The sequence below is a fragment of the Dromiciops gliroides genome, chromosome 6, assembly GCF_019393635.1.
Source record: "Dromiciops gliroides isolate mDroGli1 chromosome 6, mDroGli1.pri, whole genome shotgun sequence".
NCBI classification, from domain to species: Eukaryota; Metazoa; Chordata; class Mammalia; order Microbiotheria; family Microbiotheriidae; genus Dromiciops; species Dromiciops gliroides.
Genome location: NC_057866.1, coordinates 278,034,772 through 278,056,497, shown reverse-complemented (window position 1 = coordinate 278,056,497; position 21,726 = coordinate 278,034,772). Strand labels below are relative to the sequence as shown.

Below are 21,726 nucleotides of genomic sequence, written 5' to 3'. Positions count from 1 at the left end.
CTACACAGGCTCTGTCAAGATGCCTGGGACTAGCAGAAGGGACAACGTCACTCCCAGAGCTTGTGCAAAGTTGGTGGAGAAAGATGTGGGCAGGCTGCCAACATCTCTCTCCCTTTCCCCCTGCTCTGTCCTTGTCTTCTGGGGAATGAGGAAACCACAGCCCAAGGCATCTCAGCTGCCCTCCTTAAGCCTCTGGTAACAAGAGCCTGAAGGCATAGGGTGTTACTAGGAGCTATGGTAGAAGTGTCTGGGTCCATTCAACTAATGTTTGGGCAACTTGTCAAAAGATGTCAAAACTCCCAAAGGAATGGGGGATCCTTCCACATGGGACTGAAGGGTATGTTAGGAAAGAAATTCAGATCATAAAGAAAGCAGATCGTGTCTGAGGCACAACCAACCATGGTGCCTGAGCCAAGGTGATGGACGTGCTCACCCAACAAAGTGAAAGTATCATGTGCCATATGCTTTATTTCTGGGGCTTCGGTGACTGTGATGAAGAGAAGTTGTAGACCTTCACTGAAGCTCTCTCAGAATGCCTCCACGTGGTCTGATAGCAACATTAGCAGGTCTAATCAAACTGGGCCCTGCAACGATCTCTTATCTGAGGTCCTAAGAAGATGGAAGAAGGTTCACAGCTACAGGGCCAGTGGCCACCAATGAAAGGATGTTGTGGCTGTGGCCACTGATGCAATCATATCTGTAGGAGTGGAGGGGAAGTGATCAAGGTGAGGGGGAAAAACAGAAATCACAGATCCCTGAAATAGTGACGAAGGTCATACAAGGGACTGAAGTTCACAGTGTACTCATGTAGCCTTCTGGGATCAGTTAGAGAGGGGGAAGGAAAAAGTTGAGGAGGGCAGGAAGTTGATCTGAGGCCTTGCTGAAGAGGCCCTACTCCCATAGTCCCAGGGGACCCAGGTAACTGGCCCTCCCAGCTGTTCCCATAGGGATCATCTGTAATCTAACAACCTAGGAGACCCTGCCTGGCAGGTACCCAATACCCCTGGCACTAGGAGCCAAGTCAAGGAAGACACCAGATCTCAGAGCCGAGCGGAATACAGTGTGGGAGGGAGCTACCTGCTTTTACTGATTGCTCAAGACCAGGCTCAGGACAGCACACACATCGGGCACAGAAGAGGCAGCAGAGGGCCCCAAATGTGACCTTCTCAGAAAGTTCCTCTCCAATTGGCTCTGTTTCTTCCTTTCTTCCCAGAGGTCCTAGATAGCAGCTAAAGAGGAACATGGCAGCGTGGTGGAGAGATTGCTACACTTTGGGGCCAGGAGATTTAAGTTTAAGTCTCAGCTCTTCTATATGGCTCTTCCCCTTTCTTACATGGATATTTTGGTGACTGAAAGGGCCAAAACACAGCAACTGTGTAAGGAATTCTGACAAAATGAGCTTGAGAAGAAATGGCCTCTTGGACAGAACATTGTAGGAAGACACAGCCAGTCCTGAGGACCAGAGAGAAAACTGCCCCTCAGCCTGAGAGAGGAGAAACTTCTCAGGAGGTTTCCTGTATTGGTGGTTATCCCCTCACTGATCTGAGAAGGAGAAACAAAGACAGGTTCTGCATCTAGTCTGCTGGACCAGAGAATCTGAAGACCAGAGAAAAAACTATATCTAAAGCCTCCTGCTATCTAAAGGGACAAGCACCTCCAAGAGCCAGACTAGTCCTATGGCTTAAGCCATCACTGAAAGAGCACAACAGTTTCTCAGAGCCCTGCCGAAACTGGTTCATTGCTAAAAGAGTCTGCTGCTGCCCCAACAGCCTGAGTAGCAGAGAACCATCTTTGCCCAGCAGGAAGAATTCTGAGGACCAGAGAGAGCAGAGAGCAGAAGTGCAGTCATGCCCAACAGGTAACATACACGACCCTCTAAAAAGACCAAGGAGATCAAAACCTGCAATGAAATATCTTAGTTTCCCAGGCATATGGGCCTTCCTACTCATGTGCCTCCTAGGTAAGTGTCTATAAGAGTGATCTCATTCTTCTCCATAGAAACTACATGCATCAGTAGAGAATGCACACACACATGCACACATTTGTACACACATATGTATGTACGAACCATTGCCTTCTCTTGAGTAAATGTTTTAATTATTCTTGCTTTTCCCTTTAGCTTTAGCAAACATTTCATATTTAAGTCAATGCTGTCACTGGGACTGGGAAGTGGGGACTCAGCTACAGTGGTGAGTAGCATCCTTCCCTACCCAACTCCCACCCCACCTCTATGGACCCAGAAAGAAGATTTGAGTTGAAGCTAAGAGGTGGTTCCCTAATGTGTCAAAGTAGGTGCAGATGAAGGGAGTGAATCACTCCTAGCAAAGGAAGAGAAAGACAGAGACAGAGAGAATAAAGAGAGTTAATGACTGGTGCCACACATAGGCTACACTTATTAACTGTGAGACCCTGGGAAAGTCACAACCTCTCTGGGCCCCTGTTTCTTCAGCTGTGAAATGAGGATAAGAATAGCATCTCCCTCCCAGGATTATGGGCAGCTAGGTGGAGCAGAGGATAGAGCACTAGACCTGGAGTCAGGAAGACCTGATTTCATATCCAGCCTCAGACACATACTCTGTGACACTGGGAAAGTCACTTCACCCTGTTTGCCTCAGTTTCCTCATTTGTAAAATGAGCTGGAGAAGGAAATGGCAAACCACTCCAGTATCCTTGCCAAGAAAACTCCAAATGGAGTCATAGAGAGTCAGACCCAACTGAACAACAATATACCCTAGGAGTATAATAAAAATTAAATTAATGTGAAGAGCTTTCCAAACTTTGAAGCACTATATAAGTGTTAGTTATTGTTATTTGCTATCATTATTATACAAATGGAGATGATGCACTGCCCACTTCTCAGTGATGTTATAAAGACAGCACTTTAAAACCCCATAGAAAAGTGAGCTACTGTGTTAGGAACCTTCTTTATATCTATCCCTGATGGGGGGAGGGAAAGCTAGGGGATGCCTACCTAGCATTGTCCACTCTAGCATATGCCATGTAGCATGAGTGCCTGGGAAGGCTCAATGCCCTAGGCAGACATCCAAGTCAAGTCCAGGGATCCACCCTTACTTCTTCCCCTGACCAATCCTTCCTGAGTCACACAAGGAACTTTCTGACTGGCAATTCCAAAGTGACTTAATTTGGAGCACACCTTTTGGGAAATGGCCTCTGAATACCCAGGAATTTCCCTGTTTTGACCTACAATGATCCAAATGTTGACTAGTAACGTTCCCACCTTTGGCCATCTCCATTTGGAAGGGAAAATGATCACCTGGGTTGATTGGCATGTGAACCAGCATTTTAAAAAATACAGGGGTGGGGCAGCTAGGTGGCGCAGTGGATAAGGCACCGGTCCTGGATTCAGGAGTACCTGAGTTCAAATTCGGCCTCAGACACTTGACACTTACTAGCTGTGTGAGCCTGGGCAAGTCACTTAACCCCAATTGCCCTGAAAAAAAAATACAGGGGGCAGCTAGGTGGTGCAGTGGATAAAGCACCAGCCCTGGATTCAGGAGGATCTGAGTTCAAATCCAGCCTCAGACACTTCACACTTACTAGCTGTGTGAGCCTGGGCAAGTCATTTAATCCTCGCTGCCCTGCAAAAAAAAAAAAAAAATACAACCAGACCAGTAAAGATGGCAGAGATAGAGGAAGCATTACAGACCAGTTCTTTCCCACAACTACTCTGACAAAGATCAAGGAAGAACACCAGACAACAATGACTGAGAAATCCAAGGTGAAGCCACAGTGGGTCATTGTTTGAACTAAGGGCAGCACAGAGCTAGAGACCTGCAGACACTGGGAAAGGGATTTAACAAACAAACAAACAAACAAGAAACCACGCAAAGCCTACTAGCACGGGGACTGGGCTGGGGCCACTGGCTACATACTGGGGCAAGGAGCGGGGTCAAACATCCAGCACCAAAAGGCTCTCAGACCAGGTACTAATAAGACGTTGGAATAGCAGTAAGCATGCTATTCTATGATTCTGACCTTGTGATGCATTCTGGCAGCTGTCTGCTGGAATTTAAACCAGGGGCAAGTCTATTATCAGTGTGACCCTCACTCAAACAGGGTCTGGAGTACTTTCCAGGAGGGCAGTGTTGAGATTTCACCCTAGATCATACTGATTATAACATTCTAAAAGTTTGTAGCACTTTGGCCTGAATGTCCGACCCTGAGATCCTTGAACAATAAGGCTTTTTAACATAACACTTTCCATAGCTTGGAAATATATTCCAAAAGACAAAATATATAGGCTTCAATACCCAGAGAAGGCAGCTCCATCACCTCAGAGAATACAAATGATGACCAAACAACAGCCTGGTATTCCTTTCAGATGTGTACAGAGTCTGGCCCTAATACAAAGTCCCAATTCAGGAAGTAAGGTTGGAAGAATGAGTAAACAGAAGAAGATGCAAAAGACAAAGCTTTTATAAGCTTTTATAAAGCTATTATAGAGGCAGGGACACTCAAGACACAATGCTGGAAAATAAACTAAATCTACATCTGTAAGTCTCAAAGTTTGTCCACAATGTCAACTCTAATTCCTGGAAAAAGGAAGCAAGAGTTTAGTAAAGGATATTATAAATTGAATGAGAGCTATAGAGGAAAAAAATGGAAAAGAAATGAGAGCTTTAGAGGAAAGACTTGTAAGGAGAATTGCCAATTTAATATGAAAGTCAAAAAACCTGACCCAAGTCAGAGGCGCTCTGAAAATTATAGTGGACTAGATAAAAGTTAATGACTCCATAGGAGTCATAGCAGACAGAGATTAAATGATGCCCAGGGTCACATAGGTAATAGGTGTTTGAGACAGGATTCAAACTCAAGCCTGCCAAACTCCAGGGCCAGGACTCTACCACACCACTCACCTGTCTCAATAAAGTCATGAAGTCAGACAAGGGATTAGACACTGCACAGAGTAGGGGGAAGGGACCTTGGCCCCTAGGAAAATGTATTCAAGCTTAGAGTCTTGTGAGCTTGTATGCTTTTAAGGGGAGCTAGTGGATCCATGAGGGAAGCCCAGTGCCGACACTGCCCCAGTACAAACAGATACTGCAGCTGAGCTGATTGCAAGGCTCTGGCGTAGGAAGCTTCTCCACCTGCCCAGCCTCCTCTCCCCATCCAATCCACCCCATGAGAACAGGGCTTCTGCCTGTATCTCAAACTTGGAGGCCAGATTTGTCATTAAGGGTTCTCTTCTTGCCACTGAATGTTTCTCCAGACACCACCATTTCTTCCCTATGCTGAGATGGTCTCAGTACTCTCCCAAAGAGCCTAGCCTTATGGAATCATTTGGGAATTAGATTGAGAGTATGGGAGGGGGGGTTTCAGAGGTTATCTAACCCATCCCCAATTTTACAAATGAGGAAACCGAGGCCCAGAAAAGCAGAATGTCTTGCTTGAGGTTCCACAGCTACCAATTGAGTGGCAGGGAAGAGATTTCTAATCTAAGTCCTCTGACCCTAAAGCCAATATTTCTTCCACTATTCCAGTCTTCTGGTATAACTGGGTCTTCAGGTCCCTGGACCTAGGTCCTTCCCTTCTCTCCATGCTCAATCCCTCCCCTCCATAATCCTAGGCAAGACAAAATCAGGCTTTGAGAGATTTGCTCTTGATGATACCTGACTGAACTTTGGCAAGTCAATTTGCCTCTGCCTCCCTCTATTCCCCATCTGTAAAATGGGAAGATTGGACTAACTAGCCCGCAACAGGCTTCCCAACTCTTAATCTGGTCCCATGGCTGTGGAAAGCAGAGAAAAGAAGTCAGACTCAAGGCAGACTTGATTCATTCTGACTGTTTGAGGCAGAGGTAAAGACCCAAAGGATTCTGAGTAGCCCAGAATGGCCAGGCCATCTGCAAACAGGCAGCTGCCTGCATACCACTGCCTTATCCAGTTACTTCAGGCTATATGCATGCTTTCAGCTTGGTGCCAGAAAGAGCTATTTAAAACCCATTAACTGAGATGGAGAATGAAGCTAAAATAGATGGTGACAGGGAGCCCTGGCTCCTTGAGAAATGAGCACGGCAAGTTCTCGGAAAAAGCAGAGAAAGGAAAATGGGAGGATGAGCTCCAGCAGGCAGGGCAGTAGCCTCTGCTCGTAAATCACCCTCCAGGAGGCCCCACACCATTTATGGCAGCGGCCGATGGGGACACATGGCCAAAGGACAAGACGGTCCCACATTCAGGCATTTCGCCGCCACCCTGCCTGGCATAGGTAAGCTCAGCAGGCACGGTGACTTTTGCTGCAGCCCACAAAGGAGTGGATGTGAGGAAAAAGCATGGAGAGGAGAGAGGACAAGAGCAGATGGTCGGCCCTTGAACTCACAGAATCAGCCCCCACAGTGGCCCGCTGGCCAAGGCAGCCGGCTGTTCCCAGCCTTGGTAGTCACCCATATTAGGAAAGGAGATTGATTTCCCCCTTTCAGCATCTCTACAAGGGTCTGACCCATTGGAGCACGTGGCCAGATTTCTGAGAAGGGCCCTGACAGCCGTGGCCCGCGTCCTTGGCCTACAGGCTTCTGCAGGAATGATGGGCTCCATTATTTCCAAGCGTAAGTGATGCCAACTGGAGCTCAGTGCCTGCCCGTGGAGCCAGAGGAAGGGGAATGGGTCCAGGATCTGCTGAATCTTGGAATCCTGGTGCTCCCCTCCCCTGGCCTGCCCTGGCCCCATGTTGTTCTATGTGTGCCAGTGAGAAAAAGAAGAACCAAAAATCCAGAGAGGGTAAAGTCAGCTCCTCAGCCCCTGCCTGTGGCAGCCCTTGCCACAAAGTCAGCAAGGATGGATTCCTACACCTCCCTGCTTCCTTGCTCCAGGGGCAACATGACCCAGAGGGAGGGAGAGAGCTTGATGTCACAGTCCCAGTACAAATGGATGCTTTTCTATTTGCATCAAGTGCTTTGTACACAGCAAGTGCTTAATGAATGCTCATTCATTCATTCATTCATTCATTTATGAGTGCATGTGCACACATTCATTCTAAGAGGACAATGCCCCTGGCTTCAGATCCCTACACACAAATGCACAAAGCCCATGTACTCATACATAGCAGGGCATCAGTAAATACATTGTAACTGACTGACTGAATGAGAAAATTTTAAAAATGGGCATCCCGAGGAGCCTGAGGCTGGCTGGATAAGACTCAGGACTGAGCTACGGCTTCAAAGGCTGTGTCTTATTCAAACTAGATTGAAGAGTTATAGGAGGGGGGAGGGGGGGAAGAGGTCTTTTCACTTCTGTTTTCTTTTTTAAATTAAATATTTATTTGCCAATTGTCGAACATTGGCTTCCTCCCTGCCCCTCCTCCCAGTGGCCTTATATATTAAAGAGATCACAGGATCAGAGAGAGCCAGAGCTAGAAGGGACCTCTGGGCTTCTCTGGCCCATGCCTCCATTTGACAATGAAAGAAACCGAGACTCAGGGCAACTTGCCCAAAGTCACACAGGTAGAACCAGAACCAGAATTCGAACCCAGGTTTCTGGCTTCAAAGTCAATACATATATTCCTGTGAGGAAATCCAAGAACCAAAGTGGGGGGGGGCATTTGGGTGAAGATCAACAAGGGCAGAGAAATACAGGATGCTGTCTACAGAGGACCCACCATGGATTACCTTGACAGGGGAAGGAAAGAGAAAGGAGGTCAGGAAAGAGACTGCAAATCCAACTTCTTCCTCAGGTCAAATCCAACATCAGACACTTCCTAGTTGTGTGACCCTGGGTAAGTAACTTCACCTTGCCTGCCTCGGTTTCCTTGTCTGTAAAATGAGCTGGAGAAGGGAATGGCAAATGACTGAAACAAAAGAACAACAAAGAGCATGTGCTTGGAGGGATCTTGGAGGAAACAAGCACGACTTGGGGACTTCTAAGGTCCTTCCTATCTGGGAGAATCTGTGTGCCTTGGTGACTCGTGGCTCTAGGAGCCAAGTTTGGGCAGCTCCTGGCACCAAGTTGGTAAGGTTTTGGGTTTGGTCCGATGACAGATTCTGTGTCTGTTGTCATGAGAGGACCAGTCTAGCCAAGTACCAAGAGACTCATCACCACAGGGTAGATCACCAGGTGATGAAACTGTGTGTCTACCAAAGCCTGAGGCCCAAGGGGATGTGAGCTCTGTCAGTGAAGGAAACTCCAAAGATATGAAATCACAATCTAGTGAGAAAGAGCTCAGGAAAAATGGGGCTGAGGGTCAGTGTCCAACCCAAGGCCATGCGGCAAAGAGAGGCAGAGCAGGAATCTGATGAACCCAGGTCCTCTCCAGGTCTCCCCACACACCATGAAGAAGGAAGGGGGTCTGGAATGCAATAGAATTTCTACCTGTTTCCCATCCTTGGTCAATGTGGAAATCAAGTCACTGTTTCTTCAAATTAGCATCTAAAGACTGAAATTCCCAGAAGCAGAAGCATCTTCCTATGTGGTGTCCTCCCTGTCTCAGCACCATGTGACATCATTGGCTTTCCTTCCCAGCTTGGCAGCATTTACATTTCTCTGTGAATCTGGGATAAGCCAAGTTTTATTAAAGGAATAAGGGAAGAAAAGTAAACATAGATTTGTTTAAAACTAAGTTGTCATTGCCTACCATCAAATGTTCAGGAGGACTTATTTTTAAACTCCTTTTAATGACTTGGAGGGGACAAGGGGGGAGTCTGTGCCCTGGGAAGTGCATTTATTCCCCAAGGCATTGGCTGGAGAACTGGGGGACCTAGGGGGAAAGGCACTAGGAAAAAACTGACCCAGGTTGTTCCTGGCCAAGAAAATCTGGGTCACTGGGAGCTGTTCTGGGCGACACTTCATGGCCAGGTGCCAGCAACTAGGGAATTACTTTATACACTAGGGCATCTGTCAAGATCCTGCACTTAATACACAAGTCAGAAATTATTCTGTTCACACTTGAAAGAAAGAAAGAAAGAATGTGTGTTGTTTTTCTAAAAGATTAAAAAGTATGCTAATCATAACCCCCTCCCTTGGTCCTAGCTCCCCCACCCCGCCTCTCTCACAGGCAATTTCCTAGAAAAAATTGTTGCTTTTTTTACTCCCATCACCTCCATTTTGTCATCTCACACTCCCTTCTCATCCTCTTGTGATTGAACTTCTGACCTCATCAATCAGCTGAAACTGTCATTTCCTAAGTTACCTATGATTCCTTTCTCAGTGGCCAACTCTGAGAACCTTTGCTGAGCCCTCAACCTTCTCGAACTGTGTGTAGTATTTATCACTGCCGACCTCTCTGTCCTGGTCACTGTCTCCTCCTTGACTCCTTGTGGTACCAGAACATTCAAGAGCCCTACAGTCAGTCACTAAGCATTTCTGAAGCACCTACTACATGCCAGGCACTGTATTAAGCTCTGGGGATACAAAAAAGAGCAAAAGACAGTCCTTGATCTCACTTCATCATCACCCATGTCAACCTGATCCTCATGTTGACTCCAAGTAGGGCCAGCTTCCAAGCTTCTGCTGCTACCTCCTCCATCAGGGGTCTGGAGAGGCTGGTGGGAGATGGAAGAGGAGGAGTGGAAAGTTCAGGGCTTTTCTCCATCCAAACCCTCCAAATCTTGCTTCCCAAATGACCTCTTTTGGGATCCAATTCTTAGTCTGGAATAAGTCACTGAAAACTGTTGTGAAAGGGCAGAACAGAAAAGAGGAGGGCCCCCATCTGTAAAAGGGGGTTCTTAGAAATCTCCTGAGTCCTCCACTGCTATGGCATTGGGCTGTGATGGCAAGCTGGCTTCCTGAAGGTCACACCAGCTGTGTGCACATGCCAGAGAAGCTCCAAGGAGGGTCTCTGCAATCATCTGTGCCTGCCTTCCCAAGGACCAGCCTGGCTAAGGGACAAAGGTGAGACACCGGGTGAAGACTCTGACTGTGACCACCCATGAAACAAAGAGAAATGTTGGACTATAAGTACAACTAGAATGTAGGGTCTGTGGCAATTTCATAAAACATAGTCAGCCTCTCACTGAGGCAAAGCGTGGTCACTTCTGGGTCCATTGCCAGATTAGAAAAGATGGAAGACTCAGATAAGTGAGCAGGGAAAAAAGGAAGTGCAAGAAGGTGATAGCTCCCCAACTGGCTGGTGAGAAGTTAGGAAATGAATCCTGGGGTATAAGGAGTAGTGAAGCATTAGAGGTGGATTTTCAACAACTATCTGGGTGGCATGGAGGTCTCCGCTCTCAGAGCAGCTGATAATGGAAGAAGGGAAGAGCACCTGAGTTGGCCTGAGGTCTTAGTCCTGCTCCATGTCAGTACCCACAGTTGACAACCCCTAAGGTGGTGTCCAGGTTTCCCATTTTTATAGAAAAGATCCCATTGATGATGCCCATTAGGAATGCTTCAATCTTTGAGTTTCCAGGGATTCCAGAGAAGTGACTGGTCAAATGGGATGGTGAGAGTAGGATCAAGAAGGTTTATTTCTCACCTCTACTTGGGGGTTGAAAGGTTTTCTACAGGAACAAGATTGCTACAAAGGAAATGGCATCACTTGGCACACACGCACATAGACACGCACTCCCCAGGAAGCAGAAGCAATTCTTTCGCATTCACCAGCTCCAAGCTCTCTGACACTTATCAGAGTTGGGGGGGGGGGACTTGTTAACCAAATCTTACATAGAAGCACAAATATCTAGGCAAGACTATAAAAGTCAGAGATGCTGGGGTGCACCCCAGCAAAGGTGTGGTGACTGGGATATTGGGAGAGGACAAAGTAACAGGAAGATGGAGACTAGAGTTATCCAGGATGGGCAGGCACAGGTGGGTAAGAGAAGAGGGAATAGCCACATCCACATCACAGGAGGGCAAAGAGGCTCCCTTTGAACACTGTTATTGCCTTGGAGATGCTAGCAGTCACGAGGTAAGAAAACACAATTAAAGGTGTAAACGTTGGCAAAGAGGAGACAAAATGACCCTTATTTCAGGCCCTCCTCACATTTTGCCTGGCCTGTGGAAATGGCCTCCCCATTGGCCTCCCCGTCTCAAGTCTCTCCCCATTCCAATCCATCCTCCATATTACTGCCAACATGATCCTCCTTAAATGAAGGTCTGACCACATCATCCCTACACTCAATAAACTCCAGGATTTGTCAGTCAATAAGTATTTATCAGTTGCTTACTGGGTACCCAGGGATACAAAGAAAGGCAAAAATATGGTCCCTGCACTCAAGGAACCTGCAATCTAATGAGAGAGATGAATGCAAACAACCATGTATATACAAAAGATACAGGTCAGTGGGAGGTGATCTCAGAGGGAAAGCTTTAACATTAAGAGGGATCAGGAAAGGCTTCAGGAAAGAAGTTGTACATGTATGTATGTACGTGTACACCACACAGTGTGTGGGGGGGGCGGGTAAATGGAAAATCATCTCAGAGGAAAGGACCCACCATCTGGGGTGACTGGGAAAGTCCTCCTGCATAAGGTTGGGTTTGAACTGTCTTGAAGGAAGCCAGGAGGCAGTGGTGAGGAAGAATGTAATGGGATCATAGAACGGGTAAAGGAGGCTAGAGGGTAGAAAAGGCTTCAAATGCCAAGCAGGGGATTGACGCTGTGGCCTAGAGGCCCTGGGGAGCCCCTGGGGTTTGTGGAGCAGCAGGGTGACACGGTCAGACTGGTGCTTTAGGAGGATTTACTGGCAGCTGTGTGGAGGGAGTGCTGGAGTGGGAAAAGTTATGAGACAGGAAGACTGATGAGCAGGCTGTTGTAAGAGGTGATGGGAACATGGCCCCATCTCCTCATACAGGACTCTCCTCCCACACTCTGTACTCCAGACAAATTAGCCTCTCTGTTCCTCACACACTGCTCTCCATCTGCTCTCTCCTCTGCCTCAGAGCCTCTCACTTGCCTCAAGAATTATCTCAAGCATTACCTTCTACACAAAGGTATTCCTTGATCCTTCCAGCTTCCAGTGTTTTCCCTTTATTAGTTTCTTATTTAGTATATATTCTGTGTCTTATCTCCCCACCAATGGAAATTCATTGGAGGCAAAAACTTCCATTTTCATCTTTGTATATGCTAAAGCCAGTGCCTAGCATAGAGCAGATGCTAAATAAATGCTTATTGATTGATTGACAACATCATTATTTCCCCAGATAACCCCAGGGAATCAGCAAAGAAAGTAAATGAGTCAATTGCTTCAATAAAGTAGCAGGATTCAAAATAAATCCACAAAAATAACCAATGCTTATCAACAGAGCAATAATGAAACCTAGTGGAAATAATACAAAGGAAAATTTCTTTCAAAGTAATCATAAAATACTTAGGAACCAATCTACCAAGGCACATACAAAACACAATTTAAAGAAATAACTTAATTGAAAGGATATTTATTCATTGCCCAAGGTTGGGCTGCACCAATATAATAAAATTATACTTAAGTTAATTTATTAACTGAGTGCTATACCAATCAAACTGTCAAGGAAGGGGGAGATAGCATATAGTAATAGATGAAATGACAATAAAATTGATTTGGAAGGAGTAAAGGTTTAGACTCTGAAATGAAATGAGAAAAAATAGCAGGAATGAAGAGAAGGAAGAGAGTTTTCAGTCCTAAAATCATACTATAATAAGGAAGGAATTATAATACTGTAATCAAGAAGACCTGAGTTCACATCAGATACTGACTACCTAGCTGTGTGACCTGGAGCAAATCACTTAACCTCTGTCTGCCTGAGTTTCCTTATCTGTAAAATAGTACCTACCTATCAGGGTTGTTGTGAAGATTAAATGAGCTAATATCTATACAGTGCTTTGTAAACCTTAAGGCACTGTATAAATACTCAATATTATTCTTCTAAAACAGTAACCATCAGAACTATTTGGTACTAATTAGAATTGGAAAAGAAGATCAACAGAGAAGAATAGATAAAGGAGAATCAGAAGCAATTAAAACCAATGACCAACTGTTCAATAAACCAGATAACATAGATTACTTGGAGAAGAACTCTCTTTCTGACAAGGACTAGAGAAAACACAAAAGCAATTTGGCAGAAATTAGGCTTAATCCAGCATCTTATACCACATGTTAAAGGTCAAACAATAACAAAAAATTAGAAGATGACTTAAGCATTCTTTGGGGAAGAGATAGATAACAGAAGAAGCAAGTCAGAAGAAAAAGAATGGGAGAAGAACAAAGAGAAAAGCTTGCTTCCTGACAGTTCATGCTGTGTCCAAACATTAAATCCTAACAGAAATGGGTAATTGTCTCCTCTCAATGTGGATATAACAATCAGTCATACTCCCCTGACCTGTTTGTAGGACAAAGGTCTCAGATCCCTTCCTCCCCCTCAGGTTAGCAAGGTCACATGGTTCAAGGAGCCCTGGTCTCAATTAGGTCCTCTCCAGAGTTCTGTCCATATAAGGAAGTATAAGGTCCACTCCTGAGTTATGCCCATACAAGGAAGAGGGGTGGGAATACTGTGACCCGATTACCCAGTTTTTGCCTGTAGATTGTAACCCCGACCAGTGATGAAAAAGGGGAAGGTCCATTCACGTTAGGGACTAGGGTATAAAACAGGGCCTGCGAGCCCCCTTTCTGGGCACCCACTAGATGCACACTAGGGTGCCTCCTTCTCATGAGAAGAAAATAAAGCCTTTGTCACCTCGATGCTGAGTTCCTGCGAATTATTGAGAAGAGGATGAATTTTTCCCTCACACTAACCTTTCAGGATAAAAATCTGCCACTTCTGAGGTTACTCAAAAGTACATTCCTCAGACTCTAAAGATGCCTCTATTAGAAGAGCTAAAAAATGGAGCAATGACATCACCACTGGACTACATGTCCAACTTCCCATTTCTCATTTGTCACTGCTGCTTCCAATCAGACTTTATTAATTCTTCAGAAGAGTTGGCACAGTGTCTTCTATTTCTCTTGCTGTGAACACAAAAAGTGCCTAATAAATGTCTACTGAATTTTATTTTGCAACCTTCCCATGCCCAAAGACTCTTTCAATACCCAACACTTAGTCCTGTCTTTATGTGCAGTCGCCCAATAAATGCTGAATTACTTAAATGAAAAAATAAATTAGAAGAGGATAGCAGGATTTAAAAAAACATTTATGACTAATAGTAAAATTCCTAACCAAAAAAGGTAAAATTCCTAACCAAACAAGGTATAGAGGCAATTATAAAATATAAAATAATTTCAGTTACATGAAATTGAATCTTTTGAACTAATAAAATCCATGCAAGTTGGATAACAAAGTATGTTTTCAAGTGAGGGGAAAAGGTTTACATCCATTATCTTTTTTTTTTTTTTGAGGGGAAATGAGGGTTAAGTGACTTGCCCAGGGTCACAGAGCTAGTAGTGTTCTCAAAAGAATTGTCAACTATTAATAACCATCTGAAAGACTGTTCAAATTACCAGTAATAAGAGAAATGCAAATCAAAACAATTATTGGATTTAAGTCAAAGTTAAAGGGACTGAAGAAAGACAAGAACACAAGTATACTGTAGAGCTGCAGATTGAGATTGGTCCGACCATTCTAAAAAGCAATTTAGAATTTTGCTTAAAATGGAAGAGGGGCTAAAATGCCCATATCCTTTAGCCCAGAGATATTGCTAAACACAAGTTAAAGATAGAAGGAAGGGTTCCATATTTACCAAAATATTCATTGCAACATTTTTTTTGAGGTAACAAATGACTGGAAACAAAGGAGATACCCATAAGTAGGTTAACAGTTAACCTAAATGTAAAATATAAAAGTAAATTAATTAATCTGCACCGTCAAAAATTATGACTAGGAAGAATTCAGAAAAACACTTCACTGATGTGAAGTCAGCAGAACCAAGAAAACCACATATGTGGTAGCTGCAACAATGGAAACAGACAAACCAAAACACAAAAGTGAATGTTGTGTCATTATAATGACCAAGGTTGGTTCTAGAGAAGAGTAAAGGATATCTCTGGAAATGCGGTCAGTGTGTAAGAAGGAAAGATATCATTAAAAACATTTTTATAAAAGAAATAAGAGCCAAGGTGGTGGTGGTGATTGGGCAATTCTGCTGTTTCCAGGACCTTGTGGGTAAATAACATTATGGTTGTCCCAGTTCAAGGTACAAAGCAAGGATGGAGTGAGGCTGATGACTTTGCACAGCCCTTTCCCACTTAAATCCAATGCACAGCAAATCATGACATCTCCTCCCCAATGTCATGGTCCTCTTCGAGAATGAAGGGCAAACAACAAGGCAAGGAATCCCTAAAACAACGTCCTTGCCACTGGCTAGGTCAACCACCTCTGTATTCACTGAGTAGCAAAGGATTCGTGCTAATATTCCTAGATGCCCTGCAAGGACTGGGTCACAGACTCCAATTTCTATGCAAAGAAAAAGACTTTTTCTTTCAATGAATCCCTGAGATTGGCAGATACTGACAGTGAAGCCTCTAAGCAAAGGGGCTGAGGAGGGGGAAGGCACTATAGGCTCATTCCTTTTCTGCCTGAATGAATTGGAGGCAGGAGACCAGAAAGGGCAGCCTCCTTGGGGATCAATGATGTAAGGCTACAGGATCTGGTATTATAGACTTAGAGTAGAAGGAACTTTGTAAGTCATCAATGCCCTCCTTGTACAGAGGGGAAAATGAATGGTTAAGTGGCTTGTCCATTAAGCCCAGTGGTTTTCTTCTCTATGCCTATGGGGCCCTGGTTGTTCTTCATATTCTAATACAGACATTTTAATGGCCCAAAGAGCCAAATGTATCTCTCTGCTCTGCCAAACATAGGAGACATGATAGAGGGAACTCCAGGAAAGACACAGATTCCTTGGCCCTCCCCCCTTCCCCACCATTGGCTGTCAGCAGCAATCATATCAACCAGAGAATGGAGAAAGAATAAAGAGCCATCAGGCTTGGAGAAGAAAAAACAAAGAAACATTTTAGATATTGGTCAGGGAAAGCCTGGTACCTAGGGAAGTCAAAGAGTAGAGAGAAGAGAGGAGGGAGGAGAGAGAGAGAAGGAAAGAGGGAGTGAGAGAGAGAGAGAGAGAAGGAGAGGGAAAGAGAGGGGGGGGAGGGAGAGGGAGAGAGAGAGGGAGAGAGAATGAACGCTCATGTACCCACTCTGAATGAGGAATGAGGAGGAAAGGCACTGAGGATACAGAAACCAGACCAAATAAAAAAACCAGCCCTGCCCTTGAAAAGTTTATATTCTACAGAGGCCATTTAACACATGCAGAGATAAACCTGGATATGATATTTTGAGGACAGATCATTGGGTCAACTAGCTGGATCAGAAAGTCTTCTTATAGAAGGGGCAATGAAGAAACAAAGGTGAACAGAGAGCACAGTACAAAGGAGGGCACTCTGGCTGTGGAAACAGAGGACTGGGGTTCAAATCCAAGCCTGGACACTGTTAACAACACTGACTACCTGCATTACCGTGGCCTTCCCTGCATGTCAGTTTGCTCTGTAAAATGAAAGTTGGACTAAATGGCCCGTGGGGCCTCTCCTGACTTGGTCCAGAGGATTTCAAAGCATCTTGTGATCCCAAGAGGGCACGCCTTCCAGGAACGGGGCAGGGTCTGTGCCAAAGAGCAGAGGCAAGAGGTGAGCCAGACGACAGCAAAGCAGTTCATTTTGGCTGATCGCAGCCTCTTGAGAAGCAGAAGCCAGACAAAGAATTTAAAGGTCTCAAAGAGGAGTTTGCATTTAATCCCAGAGGCAATGCAGAGCCTAAAATCATTGGAGCATAAATTTTGAATTGTAAGGGATAATACAAGTCCCCCTATTTTATAATCAATTAATCTCTCTGTCTCTGTCTCTCTCTCTGTCTCTCTCTCTCTCTCTCTGTCTCTCCAAATGGTTTTATTCAATATCCTGAGCTCCAGTTTGACATCACCAACCACCTCCTGGACATTCTGAACTGGTCCCATGGCCATGTCAAATGCAACATGTCTTGAACTGTAGCCCTTCTGCCTAGATGGCTACATGGACCATGCCTACTCCAGCAAAACCCTGAAGTTCACACGAGACCAGATGATCAAGAAACCCAATGAGAAACCACAAGAAGGGGCATACATACGCCCAAAGTGCACAAAAGCTAACCAGCTAATGTTACCAGGGTTCTTTTTTCTTTCTTTCAGTCAGCTGGGGGTGTGTATTGTTCTATGTGTAGGGAAGATGACAATAGTGATACCAAAGAGGGTCATTCAGACAATTTTTTTTTAGAAGTAAAAAAAGGAAATTCAGAAGGGAGCACAGACCAGCAGGGCAGTTTTGAAAGTAACATGTAGATATAACCTATATCAGATTACTTGCTGTCTTGGGGAGGCAGGGAGAAAAATTTGAAACTAGTAATCTTATAAAAACAAATGTTGAAAACTATCTCTACATGTAACTGGAAAATAATTAAATACTTCTATGGAAAAAAGAGAGTAACATGTATAATATAACCTAGACTTTTTTTTTTTAATCAAGAAGTGGAAAATGGAGATTCAAGGCTTCCTACAAAATCCTCTCTTTATGTTCTACTCTCTTGAATACATGTGTAATTCAGAATAAAAACCAAAGAATCAACAAGCATTTATTATGTGCTTACTATGTTCCAGGCACTGGGTTAAGCCCCAAGGATACAAAGAAAAGCCAAAAATAATTTTAGAACTCAAGGACTTTCCTTCTCCCCTCTTTCCTAACTTTCCTTTTTTTCTCTTGAAGGCACCACCATCCTTTCCCATCACCCAAGTTCCTGATCTCCCTCACCCCACCCCCATATCCACAGAGCTGCCAAATCTAGTTTCTACCTTCGCATCTCTCCCATCCATCCCCCTTCTCTGTCCTGACACTGCTACAGCCCTGGTACAGGCCCTCCACACCTGCATGATTGCAATAGCCTACAGCTGGATTTTCCAGTGTCAAGTCTCTCCCCACCCCAGTTCATCTTTTGATCAGCTGTCAAATTAATCTTCCAAAAGAGCAGGTCTATCCATGCTGTGCCTGCCCTGCCTCACCCCCAATAAACTCCAGGGTTTCCCTCTTGTCTCTAGGAGGATCACATATAAAATCTGCCCTTGGGAAGCTGGCCTCCTCCTACCTTTCCAATCATCTCACACCTTCCTCCACTACACATACTCCCTGAACCAACAACCCCAGCCTCCATTCTATTTTTAGAACATGACAATCCATCTCCCAACTGTGCCTTGGCACTGGCTGTTGCCAATGGCTGTCAGACTCTTCCTCTTCACCTGCCCCTCCTGGCTTCCTTCGTGCCCCACCTTCTCAAGAGGTCCCAGTCCTCTCCACAGCTAATGCCTTTCCACTGAAGTTACCTTCTATCCTTATTCTGTATGTATCTAGTATGCACAAGGTTATCTGCATGTTGTCTTTGATATTAGAAAGTAAGTTCCTTGAGGGCAGGGACCATGATCTTACCCTTCTTTGTATCTACAGCAGTTAGCTCAGTGACTGACAAAGATAAACATTTAATAAACACTTGTTGATAAGTCACTGACTGACTTATCTATGGGAGAACCAGAACAGGACTCCAGCTGGATGGACTAAAATCAGCTCTTCTGCAGAGTGTGTCCACCTCCAGTAGATTCCTGAGGCTTCTGGAGCTATGGCAATTTCAGACGTCCTGCTCCCAGCATTTCTGAGCTGATAAAGCTTTAGAACCCTTCCTACAAACACAAATGAAGTTAGGGGCAGTTAGGTGATGCAGTGGATAAGGCACTGGCCTTGGAGTCCAGAGAACCGTAGACACTAGGTATGTGACCCTGGGCAAGTCACTTAACCCCAATTGCCTTAAACAGCCGGGGCCATCCCCAGTCTTCCTGATGTATATCTTGCCACTGGACCCAGATGGCTCTGGAGGAGGGAGTGAGATTGGTGACCTTGCCCAGCCCTCCCTCACTGACATCCAATTCACTGCAAGTCATGACATCATCCCAATGTCATGGTCCTCTTTGGAAATAAAGGACAAACAACAACAATCAACAAAGCACTAACATGTCCAGGATAATGGGGAAATTCCCTTTCCAAAAAATTAAAATAAAATGATTCAAGCAACGTTTGTACAATCTGACCAAACAAGGCATTTCCACGCATCCACAGACACGCCCTTCCCCAACCTCATCTTCCCAAGAGGCAGCCCTGCAATGGGGTCACCTCGAGATAGTGCTCTTTCTGTCCCTGAAACCCCACACCCACTCTTCCTGCTCAATAGGACTCCTTTCATCGAAGCTGCAGAAATTCAACTGGGACATCAGGTGAGTGAGGACAGAAGAGGTGAGCCAACAAAGCTGCCCAGCTCCTCCTGCCTGCCTTGGATTCTAGGACCCAGAGCTGAAAAAATAGCTTGCTCCCTTATCAAATCAGCAAGACCAAGCTCCCCATTAGAGGACAGGACCATCAACTAATCAGAAAGTCTTTATTATGTGCCTACTGTGTGTAACCAGGAGCTTCCCTCCAGAAACTTACATTCTAAGAAAGGCAAAGACAAGGTAGAAGGGGCAGTGGTGTGGCCAGAGAGAAACATAGAAGTCAGTGAGTGGAGCCCACTGACACACCCTAATTGTGGATGGATGGAAGCATTAATTGAAGGGTGGTGCCAGAGCTGGGGTGGAGGAAGATGAGGTTGAGGAGGACATTCCAGGTGCAGCAGGAGATCACAGCTTTTCCATTTTACAGATGAGCAGACTGAGGTCCGAGTATCATAGAAATAAAGCTGGCAGAGATCTCAAAGGGTATCTACTCCAACTGCTTCTTTTTATGAAGCAGGAAACTGAGGCTGGGAGAAATGGGGTGATTTCCCACACTTGAGTGCTTCCTCCTCCAGAAGTCCTTGACCATCTGTCCACTTGTCAGTGCTCTCCTCTGCCCTCCCCACCACCACAACATCTTGGCATCTACTCCCCCAGCAGAAGTAAGCTCCCTGAGGTCACACACCCCAAGGGTCCAGCACAGCCTGACCCATAGAAGACTATCCAGAAATGCTTGCTGATTAATTACTGGGGAAACTGACCAATGAGGGGCTTGGACAGGCTGGAGGTGAGGGGCCTCCCTTCCCTCTAGCTCTGAGGCCTAGAATCCCAGGCAGTCCTGAGTGGGACAACTTTGCCTGCAGGCAAACTGAATTAAGACAGAGAATGAAACAGAAAGGCCATGGAAGGTATGTTCAGGAGGGAGGGTCCCAAGCACTGCCCGTGGGAGCAGGATTGCTGTGGCCATGTGACCCTTGGGCTGCTCACGCATGGCCTCCTAGGGCCCCACTAGGTTCCCAGAGGCCTGATCTCCTAAGGTATCCCAGAAGGCTGCAATTCCCTGGCCTTTGCCCACTAGTTAAACAACAACTAATTCCCTGGGGCAGAATCAATCCATATATCTAAGACAGCCTGGCATCAGCAGCCCCGGAACCTAATCCTCTTCCTCTGGCAGAGAGGGGTGATTTGCACACTGCCTAGGAGCATCCTCACCCTCCCAAGAGCCTGGCACAGGGCTGGCTCCAAGTCTGTTTCCAGGGCAGCCCCCATGGGTGGGGGTGGGGGGAGGTTGTTTCAAGGCCTCTCCTCCCAGTTGGCTGGGCCTAGCCCCCATCCCGTGGTGAGCTCCACTGGCCAACTCACTGCAGTTGATATTCAGAGCTCTCCATCCGCACCCCCACCCCGTCCTTGTCCAGCCTGGACCCGGGGCCGCTTGCAGTCAGGGTCAAAGGGACAGGGCCAAGCGGAAATAGGCCAAAGCACAAACCCGGGGGATGCAGAGAGGGATGCACTACGCGAGGGATAAACCACGGGAAAGATGGACCAGGGGAGGGCTGGACCACAGGAGGGATGCAGGGAGCGGCAGCGGATCGAAGAAGGGCAGGGCGGGCAGACGATGCCCTCGGGGGCACGGAGGGAGGCAGGGGGCCATGCCGAGGGCGCGGTCCGGACACCCACCCAACCACTCCCCTCCAAACATCTCTCCTTCCTCCCCCCGACCCACTGGGGATGCTGGGGTGGGGGGAGCAGAGGCGAGCCGAGGGACCGACCCCGCGAGGCTGGCACCCGACACCGCGGGTGACACCTGTCCCTGGAGGGCGTGGCTTTGGTCCCCGGTCGGGAAGGCTGATAGCTCGGACCCCCTTCCCCGCCCTCAGACCCGCATCCTCCCGCCGCCGCAGCCTCACCTTGGGCGTGCGGATGTGCTCCATGCTGCTGCCGGTTGGGTGGCCGCCCGGGGACAGCGCGCCGGGAGCTGGGCTGCAGCCACCTGCGCCTGCTGCCAGCCGGGAGGGGGAGGGGAAGGGGAAGGGACCAGGGGCAGGCTGGCGGCCGGCGGGAGGGAGGGCGTGTGCGCGTGCGCGGGCCGGCGACAGGCTGCGAGGGGCGGGGGCGGGGTGATCCTCCTCTCCAAGCATCCTCCCTCCCTCCCGGCCCCGCCCCAATCACAGAGGATGCTCAGCCTGCAGGTGCTCTGCAGCCCGCCGGCTGGCGGGCCGGGGTTGGAGGAGCCCCCACAACCCAGCCTCCCCGGGGCGCCCTCCGAACCATTCCCTGTATGCCCGCAGCCCTATTTCCAAGTATCCCTATTCCCGGATCCTGCCGGGAAGCTGGGGGCAGCCTTGTGTCCTTGTGGTCCAGCCTGGGACCACGGAGCCGGCTCTGGAGGCTGCTCCGCACAGCGGCCAGGGCGGGGCTGCTCAGCACAGGGAGCCCGCTGAGCACATCTAGCCAGCTGTCCCATCTTCGCCAGGCAGGGCCCTTCCCCACCCCCTCCCAGGTGCTGAACAGAGCACGCTTCCTGGGCTCTCTGATTTCGGGCGC

At 46.8% G+C, this 21,726-nt stretch overlaps 1 protein-coding gene across 1 annotated transcript in view; it reads right to left on the bottom strand.

The window, feature by feature from the left end:
* Nucleotides 1-21,234, bottom strand: part of MTMR7 (myotubularin related protein 7) — a 96,858-nt gene extending 75,624 nt beyond the window's left edge. Inside the window, exon 1 of the mRNA XM_043971149.1 lies at nt 21,090-21,234. Coding sequence (XP_043827084.1) covers nt 21,090-21,113 — 24 coding nt within the window. The 5' untranslated portion in view covers nt 21,114-21,234. The remainder of the gene's footprint in view (nt 1-21,089) is intronic.
* Nucleotides 21,235-21,726: the final 492 nt, after the last annotated feature.